The sequence below is a fragment of the Mirounga angustirostris genome, unplaced genomic scaffold (genome assembly GCF_029215605.1).
Source record: "Mirounga angustirostris isolate CCGP_5_RB_7025 unplaced genomic scaffold, mMirAng1.0.hap1 SCAF_13, whole genome shotgun sequence".
NCBI lineage: Eukaryota > Metazoa > Chordata > Mammalia > Carnivora > Phocidae > Mirounga > Mirounga angustirostris.
Window position 1 is genome coordinate 7,224,195 of NW_026991721.1, and position 9,648 is coordinate 7,233,842.

At 48.5% G+C, this 9,648-nt stretch overlaps 1 protein-coding gene and 1 long non-coding RNA gene across 2 annotated transcripts; one reads left to right on the forward strand and one right to left on the reverse strand.

Moving 5' to 3' along the window:
* The first annotated feature begins 34 nt into the window (after positions 1-34).
* LOC123856975 (uncharacterized) lies at positions 35-7,327 on the forward strand. The gene is made up of 3 exons (XR_006793778.3): positions 35-163; positions 538-929; positions 5,779-7,327. It is a non-coding gene; the product is annotated as an uncharacterized LOC123856975 (long non-coding RNA).
* A 148-nt stretch (positions 7,328-7,475) lies between these two features.
* On the reverse strand, positions 7,476-9,220 carry SPDYC (speedy/RINGO cell cycle regulator family member C). The gene is made up of 6 exons (XM_045895227.1): positions 9,079-9,220; positions 8,750-8,808; positions 8,400-8,485; positions 8,126-8,297; positions 7,703-8,042; positions 7,476-7,510 (listed from the first exon to the last, which is right to left on the reverse strand). Exons 1-6 carry the CDS (start codon positions 9,218-9,220, stop codon positions 7,476-7,478), a joined length of 834 nt encoding a protein of 277 aa, XP_045751183.1.
* Between the last annotated feature and the right edge of the window lie 428 nt (positions 9,221-9,648).

Genomic DNA, 9,648 nt, shown 5'->3' on the forward strand with positions numbered 1-9,648 from the left:
CCGCCCCAGGCCCCGGCTCGCTGCGTGACCTTGGGCGAGTCCCTGCCCCTCCCGGCCTCGGTTTCCCGGGTGTGTGCGCCGAGAATGGGACGGAGACGAGCGACGGCGGGAACCCATCTTTCTCTTGCGCTCTGGGGTTTCTTGAACCCGGAACCTGCGAGAGGTGGGCCTCCCTGCCCGCGCCCCCAAACCCTGGGCCCACCCACCTGGGAGCGCCCTTGTGCCGCCTGACCCAGGAGGGGGCGGCAGAGGCTGCAGGACCGACGGATCCTGCCTCCAGCCTCCCGAGCTGCGCTGGGAGAAGTCGGAGCGCCCAGAAGCCCAAGGGTGGAGGACTGCGGCGTTCCCCCAGCTCGGGGCTTTTCACTGACCCCGGGGGCCCGGGCCCAGCAGCTGCTGCAGGTCGCCTAGGATGTACACACGAGCATTTTGTTGGGGAAACAGTGCATAGCTTTCCTAGGATTTTAGGAGCCACTACCCCAAGAAGGGTGGGAGCCCCTGATTTAACCTGACCTCATTCACAGTCTCACTTTACAGATGAGGAAAACTGAGGCTGAAGGATGTGACTTGCCGAGCCCCCTCACCAGGGGCTGGAACCGAAGCCTGGGCTCTTTGCTCTTCACCATTCAGCATTTATGTGTCGAATCTTGACTAAACCCTTCTGCCAAAGCCTCTGCACAGCAGAGACCCATGACTAAGACACAGCAGCCCCTGCTGGGGAAGCAGGCTCTCCTGGTCCCTTGTTTTCGGTGATTAGGAAGTTGAGTCCTGATGGACAAGTAGAAGTTAACTAGGCAATGAATCGCTGGAGAGGGTGTCTCGGCAGAAAACAACCAGCTTGTGCAAAGGTCCAGAGGCTGGGAGAACATGTTCCGTGTACCTAGATCACCAGGAATAAGGGCCTGGAAGAAGAAAGAGGCTCCGGAAAGGTATGTGGCTCAACCTACGGGTCCCACGGTTCCCAGAATCATCTTCACAAACCTATCACTCCTACCCAGTGCTTTTGATTGTTCACCAAATGTGCACTGACCACCTGTATGTGCAGAGCACTGTGCTCGCCTGAGCATAAGATGGTGAAGACCCATGGCCTCACCCCCTCTGAAGGAGGTGTGCATCGCTTTAATTTTGACACCCATAATTAATTGGGAAGAATTGGTGCTAAGCCCTATCTAGTCCAGGGGTTAGAATAGGCATAAATCAGACACAGGGTTGTATGAGGGGGTATGGGAGATGCCAGGTCGGGGAACTGGCACAGTGGAGGAACTGAAATATGCATAGTGTTACTTGAGCAGAGAGAGAGAGAGTTATGGCAGGACTAGGTGACCCATGGGAGTTTCCATTTTATTCTACTTGGGGTACAAGGCTGCTCAGATTTGTACAAATGAAGGAGGCTGCAAGGGAGTGGGCTGGAGGGGCAAGAGAGAAAGCAGGGGATCCAGATAAAAGACCAGGGAGAGTGGTGGCTCAAACAAGGGAAGTGGTAGGTGGGAGAGAGAAGTAGATTAATCTGATAACTATCTAGGATACATCATATCAACATCTGAGACTGGGTTAGACACCTAAATATAAACCTTAAAACTACAAAACTTCCAGAAGAAAGCACAGGACAGATCTTAATGATCTTGGGTTTGGCAAAGACTTCTTAAACATGACACACACACAAAAACACAAGCAATAAAAGAAAAAATTAAATTGAACTTCATCAAAATAAAACACTTTTGTTCTTTGAAAGGCATGGAAATGAAAAGACAAGCCACAGACTAGGAGGAAATTAGCAAAAATTATATCTGATGAGGGATGTGTATTTAGAATATATGAAGAATTTTAACAACTTAAATAATCCAGTAAAAATGGGTGAAAGATTTGAATGGACACCTCACCCAAGAAGATATATAAATGGCAAATAAGACATGAAAAAATGCTCAACACATTCATCATCCACTGGGAAAACACAAATTAAAACAACCTAAAGGACCATCACTACACATTTACTAAAATAGCTAAAATGAAAAAGACTGTCCCTGTTGGCAAGGATGCGGAGGGCTGAAACTCTCAAATGCTGCTGGTGGGAATTCAGAATGCCATCACTACTTTGGAAAACAGTTTGACAGTTTTTTAAAAATATGTTTTTTAAACATATTTAGCAATAAATAAAAGTGACCTGTCAAGCTACAGAAAGGTGGTGGAATCCCAAATACCTATTGCTCAGTAGAATATGCCAGAAAAAAAGCTATATAGTTATGATTCCAACTATATAACATTCTGTAAGAGGCAAAACTAGAGATAGTAAAAAAAAGATCAGTGGTTGCCAGGGGTTTGCAGGAGGAGGGGAGGGATGAATAGATGTAACACAAGGACATTTCTAGGGCAGTGAAATTTGTGTATGATATTATAATGGTAGATACATGACATTATACATTTGTCAAACCCATAGAATATACAACATTAAGAATAAATCCTAATGTAAACTATGGACTCTAGTTAATAATACTAATGTATCCATATTGGCTCATCAACTGCAACAAATATACCACACTCTTGCAAGATACTAATACTAGGAGAAACAATGTGACAAAGAGGGGGTATATGCGAATTTTCTGTATTTTCTCAGTCATTTTTCTGTAAACCTAAAGCTGCTCTAAAAAAAATAGTCTATCTTGGGGTGCCTGGGTGGCTCAGTCGGTTAAGTGACTACCTCTGGCTTGGTCCATGATCCCAGGGACCTGGGATCGAGCCCCATGTAGGACTCCCTGCTCAGTGGGGAAGTCTGCTTCTCCCCCTCCCCCTGCTCATGCTCTCTCTCTTGCTCACTGTCTCTGTTTCAAATGAATAAATAAAATCTTAAAAAAAAAAATAGTCTATCTTAAAAAAAGAAAAAAAACACATACCTACCATATTAAACATAAACCTATCATATAGTCATATAGGACCCATTATTCCACTCCTAAGCATTTACCCAAGAGAAATAAAAGTATATATCCACACAAAGACTTGTGTTCATAGCTTTTTTTTTTTTTTTTTGGTCGTCAAATGATCCTTTCTTGAAATCTCCTTTGTAGCTGGGTATTCCACTGCACCACTGCCGATGTCTTTTATGGTGCCATGAGGAAGGCGGCCGTCAACCCCGCAGCCCACAGACTGGCAATCCCCATGATCTCTTTAATGGTTCCCAAGCACTCTAGTTAAAGATCGGTGGGGTATCTGTCTGGCAGTGTTGACAATCTTACCAAAAGTGATGTTTCCACTGTGCTTAATGTTTTTCTGCTGTCTCTTAATGGTTCCTTGAGGGTTTTGATGATCAGGGCAGTGGCAGAAGGTACCACCCCAACCAATGAACAAAGGAATATCATAGCCTGATGAGTTATATGTATCTCCCTAAATTAAATAAAATTTTATGCCCCCCCCAAAAGAAGGTACCACCCCGATCTGGTTCTGTCTGTTCACTGTCATCCTCAGTCCCTTGTAATCACCAGTTGCTTTTGGCAATGTCATCTCCAATCTTCTGGGGAGACAGACCCCAGGGGCCAATTATGGGGGCCAGGGCCGATGTGGCACTGACCTCCCTGCCCCTGCATCTCAGGTATATGATTTTGATATCCTTGGGGTCAAACTTAGGCAGCAGGGTGGAGATGGCTAGTGCCGGGTGAAGCCAGATTCAGGACTAGCAAAGAAGTTGCACCAGGGCCTCCTCAGAGCAGAGAGCTGAAAGCTATTCATAGCAATTTTAGTCATAGCAGCCTAAACTAGAACCAATCAAATCTTCATCCGTGCATTGTGGATGGATAAACAAACAGTGGTATACATATACAATAGAATCCTACCCAGCAATAAAAAGGAACAATAGATGAATCTCAGAATTATAACAAATGTAAGAAGCCAGACAAGAATACATATTATATAATTCCACTTATATGAAAAGTCTAGAAAAAGGATGCCAATTTAGTGATAGAAAGCAGATCAGTGGTTACAAAGGGGTGAGGGTGGGGGGGCTGGCAGGTGGGAAAGGGTGGGAGGGAAGGATTACCAAGGGGCTTGAAGAAACTTTTGGGGGATGGACATGTTCATTCTCTTGATTATGGTAATGGTTTCATGGGTGTATACATGTCAAAACAAAATGTATATTTTAAATGTGTGTGGTTTATTGTATGTCAACTAGACCTCAATAAACCTGTTAAAAACCTGGAGCGCCTGGCTGGCTCAGTCAGTAGAGCATGTGACTCTTGATCTTGGGGTTGTAAGTTCAAGCCCTGTGTGGGGTATAGAGATTACTTAAAAAATCAGTCTTTAAAAAAGCCCAACAACACGAACAGGGCTTAGTTAGAGTTAGAGATGGCTCTTGGAACACAGTAGGGGATCAAAGGCAACTCTAAACCCTTGATCTGGCTTGACCACCTGAGTGGATTAAGGAGGCAGAGGGGACTCACCAAGCCAGGGGGACAGTGCAAGACCTTTGGGAACACTTCCTCCAAGCAGAGGGGCCCAAGGAGGGAACATAGAGGTACAAATTTGGGAGTCACTGGCCATTGGTGCCACGTGAAAGATGCAGAGATCAGGGGACAGGCACTTTACTCTGGATACAAAGATACTTTATAAAGATGTCAGTTCAACTTAAAGCAATCTATAGATGTATCAGAGTTAATATTCTAACTGATCAGGGGAGGCTAGAAAAGCTGATTTAAGGTCCATATGGAAAGTTAAACAAGCAAGAGTAGCCAGGAAACTTCTGAAAACAAAGGGAAATCAGTGGAGACTAACTCTACCAGATATTAAAACATAATAAATCCATAATTAGATGTAATAATTAAAGAGGGGTACTGACATATAGATCATTGGAAGTTAGAAAAATCTAGAAGTGGGGGCACCTAGGTGGCTCAGTCAGTTAAGCATCCATCTTTTGATCTCAACTCAGGTCTTGATCTTAGAGTCATGAGTTCAAGCCCCACATTGGGCCCCATGCTGGGAGTGGAGCCTATGTAAGAAAAAAAAAAAAGAAAAAGGAAAAAGAAAAATCTAGAAGTAGATCCAAATGCACATAGGAATTTAGTATTTAATATAGCATTTCAAATCTGTTGAGAAAAGATGAGTTTTTAAATAAAAGGCATTAGGAAAATAGGAAGGAATTTTGCATATGATAAATTCCAGATGAACTCAAGATTTGAATGTAAAAAAATGAAAATAAGAATGTAGCCAAGAGCTAAGGGAGAAGATTCTTTAGTCATCTCAGTGTGGAAAAGGTCTTTTTAACTATGACACAAAACCCAGAAGCCACAAAAAAAAGCTTATTTTCCTACATCAAAAAATCTGCCCAGCAAAGTCAGCAAGAAACTGAAGAAAATACAATCGACATCTTGAAGGGCTATTTTTCTCGCAAACCCTTATATGTCAATCAGAAACCAAAATGGGAGAAACAGGCAAATAGGGTTGTTCACAGAAAAGAAGACAAACGACTCTTAATTGTATGAACTTGAACTCACTCAAAAGAAGAAAACATGCAAATTAGAACTTCACCAAGGGACCATTTTCCACTGAGCAGTTTGGCAAAGATAAAAAATCTGGTATGTCACTGATAGATGATTGTTCTGGAAAACAGCCTTCATACATACTGCTGGAGGTGGGGCTCAGTATGGGCATGGCCTCTAGAGAGGGACATTTGGCAAAAATTGTAAAAATGACTATTCGGACGTGGCCCTGGGGCAATTCTTCTAGGAATTCCTACTACAGGTATCTTTTCACATTTGAATAATGATGTCCTTACAAAGTCTTGGTGACTCTCTGTAGGACTGTTTGGAATAGAAGAACTCTGGAAGCAACTTAGATGTCAATGGATGAGGAACAAGCTACATTTTGGTACATCCGCGAAGAGGAATACTATACAGCTGTCAAAACGAATATATGGATAAGGAACCATCTTCAAACCTGGGGTGCCCACAACCCCTTCCTCAGGTTTGATCATTTAGTAGAAGACACAGAACTTGGGGAAGTGCTTTACTTATGAGTTTTATTTTAAAAGATACAACACTGAAGCAGCCAAATAAAAGCTGTGCCTAGGGGCAAGGGAGGGTGGGGAGGGATGCAGAGCTTCTGTGCCTTCTCTAGGTAGCCCACCCTCCCAGCACCTGTGTCCCCCAATCCAGAACTGCTCCAATTTCCAGACCCGCTCTCCTCCTTGGAGGAGGTGGGGAAGCTGAAAGTTCCCACTCTTGATTGGTCTTTCTGGGGTAAGTAGGGGCTCCACCCTGAGTCACTTCATTAGCATGGTGTGGCTCAAAGGGGCTCATTGCGAATAACAAAATTCACTCCTATGACGCAGAACATTGTAAGGGTTTTAGTAACTCTGTGCAGGGAACAGGGACAAAGACCAAATCCATACTTTTTTTTTTTTTTTAAACCACACCACATTTGGCTGTGTATGCTTATATTCTTTCTCTGGAAGGACATAAGCTATTAGTTTTATTGCTTCCAGGGAAGGGGACTGGGGGTAGGAGGTGACCCTTGGTTCAAAATTTAAAACATACATGTGAATATATTATCTCTTTGAAAAACAAATGAAAAGTACTTTGTAGCCCTTGTCTTGGCTTCTAATGCCCGCAATCTCCCGGCTTTCTCACTTCCATGCTTCCTGGGAGCCACTCAGAGAGTATGCAGGGGAATGGTGTGCAGATCCGCTTGTCGGACACCCCGCCCCCCCACCGTGGACTTCACCAGCTTCAGTTCCAGCCACTTCCCAAACACACCCTCCCCTCCAGACTTTCCCCAGCCAGCCATTCCCTCTACTGGTAACACCCAGGGCTCGCATCTGAGCTCCGTTCTTAAAAAAGTTCTAAACACATCTAGGATTAATGCACTCAAACCTCACAACAGGGGCGCCTGAGTGGCTCAGTTGGTTAAGCATCTGCCTTCAGCTGAGGTCATGATCCCAGGGTCCTGGGATTGAGTTCCATTTCGGGCTCCTTGCTCTACGGGGAATCTGGTTCTCCCTCTCCCTCTGCTGCTCCCCCTGCTCGTACTCTCTTTGAATAAAATCTTTAAAAAAAAAAAAATACCTCTTCTCATTCAACCTCATCGACACTGTGTAGATTTCGTCATTCATAGGTGAAGTCATAGAGGGGAAACTGAGTCGGGATGACTGGTCATCATTGGAAAGGGGAATTGTTATTACAGAGCCTGTGCTCATGAGTCTCCATCACTGGTACCTAACTTGGCAGACCCCCCTCTCCTGGCATTCCCTCCCTAACCCTACCCTGGGTCAAGGAGCCAGGCCAGGGCCTAAGCACAGTCGGAGTCCTATAGACCCGAGTTTATTAGAGGGGCCAGGGTCAGAGTGGGTACATTTGGGAGGAGGTGATGGGGCCTGGGCAGCTCTGCCAGCCTGATGGCAATAAGACAGAAGGCCAGGGGGGGAGGGGGGGCGGCACGCAGCCAGTGGGGCTTGGGTCAGCAGGCAAGCAGGTGGGCTACTCTTCACCCTGCAAGTGTCAGGGCCCAGGGCATGGTGGAGGCTTCGGGAGGACTGGGGAGAAAGGACAAAGAGAGGCTCAGAGAGGAAACTTACCAAGTGCACACAGCTAGGAGGTGGCAGAGCTGGGACAGGTGCCCAGGCCTGCTGGACCCCAGGTCCTGTGCCCCTCCTTCTCGTTCTGTCAGGCCCCACACCTGCCTCCTAGCCTCCCAAGCCCAGCCCCAGCTGCTGCCTTCAACTCACTGTGGAGACTGTAGGTGCCTGGCTCCAGTTGCAGCTGGGGGGGCGGAATGATAAGGAAGCCCCCCACCAAGGGGTCTTCAGCCACTGAGAGACAAGCTTGGAGGGGAGGGCAATGCCATTCAGGGGTTGGGGAAGGGCACTTGGTTAAGACAGGCAAGGAGCGGGGCTGGTGGTGGCAGTGGCTGTGGGAAGGGGGCCAGCCACAGAGGGAACAGTGAGGTGGCGAGAGGCTGGGGGGCCCGGGGAGGGGGACCTGGGCCTTTGGACCCCTCTGAGCCCCACCATGCTGGGGGCGCCGCTCTCGAGTCCAGGCCCAGTGAGACCGCTCCTTGGCCATGACCTGGCGTGAGTAGAGTGCATAGTAAATGGGGGCGGGAGGTCCAGCCTTGTGCCCCCCACCCCAGGATGATGGTGGGGCCTCACCTCCTCACAGCACTCACGGCTCACCATGGCCCGGAAGCCCATCCGGGCCCACAGATTATCCCTTTGATGCAGGAAGTCTGACACCCGGAGATGCCAATCTTTTCCCAGGGCCCACAGAAAAATCACACATTTGGGGTCCTCTACATCCTCCTCCATGTCATTGGCGAGAAACCTGGCCATGGAGGGGGGGCAGAGAGCAGAGGCCATAAGCATCTGGCCTGCCCCACTCCACAACTCCCAGCTAGCGTCTCTACCACCTGCCCTGGCCACTCACAGAGCCAGAAACAAGTTGCTGTGGGTGTACTCGCTGAGCTTCAGGTTGGCACGCCGGAAGTAGACCAGCACCATGGCCAGAAGATACTGCAGACACAGAAAAGGGGAGAGTTACAGGGAGGCACGGGGGAGAGGCAATTGCACCAGGCCCACTCGCTCCCAAGGAAGCAGGGGTGTGAGTCAGAAAACCCAGAGGAATTGGCTGGGGTGGGGCGGGGGGTGGGGGTGCAAAGATTTAAAAGGGAGGTGCTCCCTCCACCAGACCGGGAGGCCCGCTGAAATAGCCTTCAAGCCCCGCGAATTCAAACTGCCCCAAGTGACCCCCGGCCTCTACTCCCCGTGTCACCTCACCTTATCCGAAATCTGGAAACAGGGATCTTTGGAAAGGAATTCCTGGAGGAAACTGTGCTCTGCGGTATAGAGAAGAGAGATGGTGGACTGGGGTTACCACCAGCCCCACAAGACAAGAGTGGCATCAGAGTTCCAAAGCCCAAGCCTCTGCTGATCCCACATTCTGCCAAGACCCCTCCCTTCCCTTTGCCAAACTGGGGTCACCTGAGAAGGGACAGGACAGAGATTTCAGAGGCGTGCATGGATGGGCAGGTGAGATCCCACCTCTCCCATCGATTTCACGCAGGGGCCCCACACCCGCTTCCATGCCAGCCCCCAAGTGAACTCACCCAGCAGGTTGAGAAAGGCCTGGAGCTCCTGGTGCCGGCGCTGATGGACAGACCCACTCCCCCCACCTTGACGGCTCCAGCCCCCCAGCTTCACCTGGGTGGCAACCACGGGGACAGTGGCCAAGTCTTGAGTGTCACTCATCTCACAGGGGGTGGGGGCAGGACAGCCTGTAGAGAAAGCAGCCTCAGGATTTAGCACCTACCCCCTTGCCCCCCACCCCCCAAATCGAGAGGGTTGATGAGGCTGGCCTGACAAAGGACCTCCAGAAGGTAGAGACTTGGGGTGGGGGGCAGGGCGGTGCTGGGAGCAGACAGAAACTGGCATATGTGTGGGGTGAGGAGGCCAGAAAAGCAGCAGAGTTCCTGAAGGATGCCGCCCCCCCCCACTCCCACCGCATCCTGGCACCCCAGGCCAGGCCAGGGAGGAAGCAGAGCATCAACAGGCCCACGAGGGCCTCCTAAGTGCCTGGGGCTGTGCTAAATTCTTTAAGGGCATTATTTCACTTCATCCCGGAGCGGGTCTAGGCCAATACCCATTTTGCAAACACGGAAGCTGAAGCGTGGAAGTCT

What these genes read in the sequence shown, in the direction of transcription:
- SPDYC (XM_045895227.1), bottom strand. Translation starts at nt 9,220, where the DNA reads ATGAGTGACACTCAAGACTTGGCCACTGTCCCCGTGGTTGCCACCCAG. An exon ending in GGCCTTTCTCAACCTGCTGG is followed by an intron (nt 8,809 to 9,078) that starts GTGAGTTCACTT and finishes TCTATACCGCAG; the next exon opens with AGCACAGTTTCCTCCAGGAA. An exon ending in AGGCACCTACAGTCTCCACA is followed by an intron (nt 7,511 to 7,702) that starts GTGAGTTGAAGG and finishes CTTTCTCCCCAG; the next exon opens with TCCTCCCGAAGCCTCCACCA.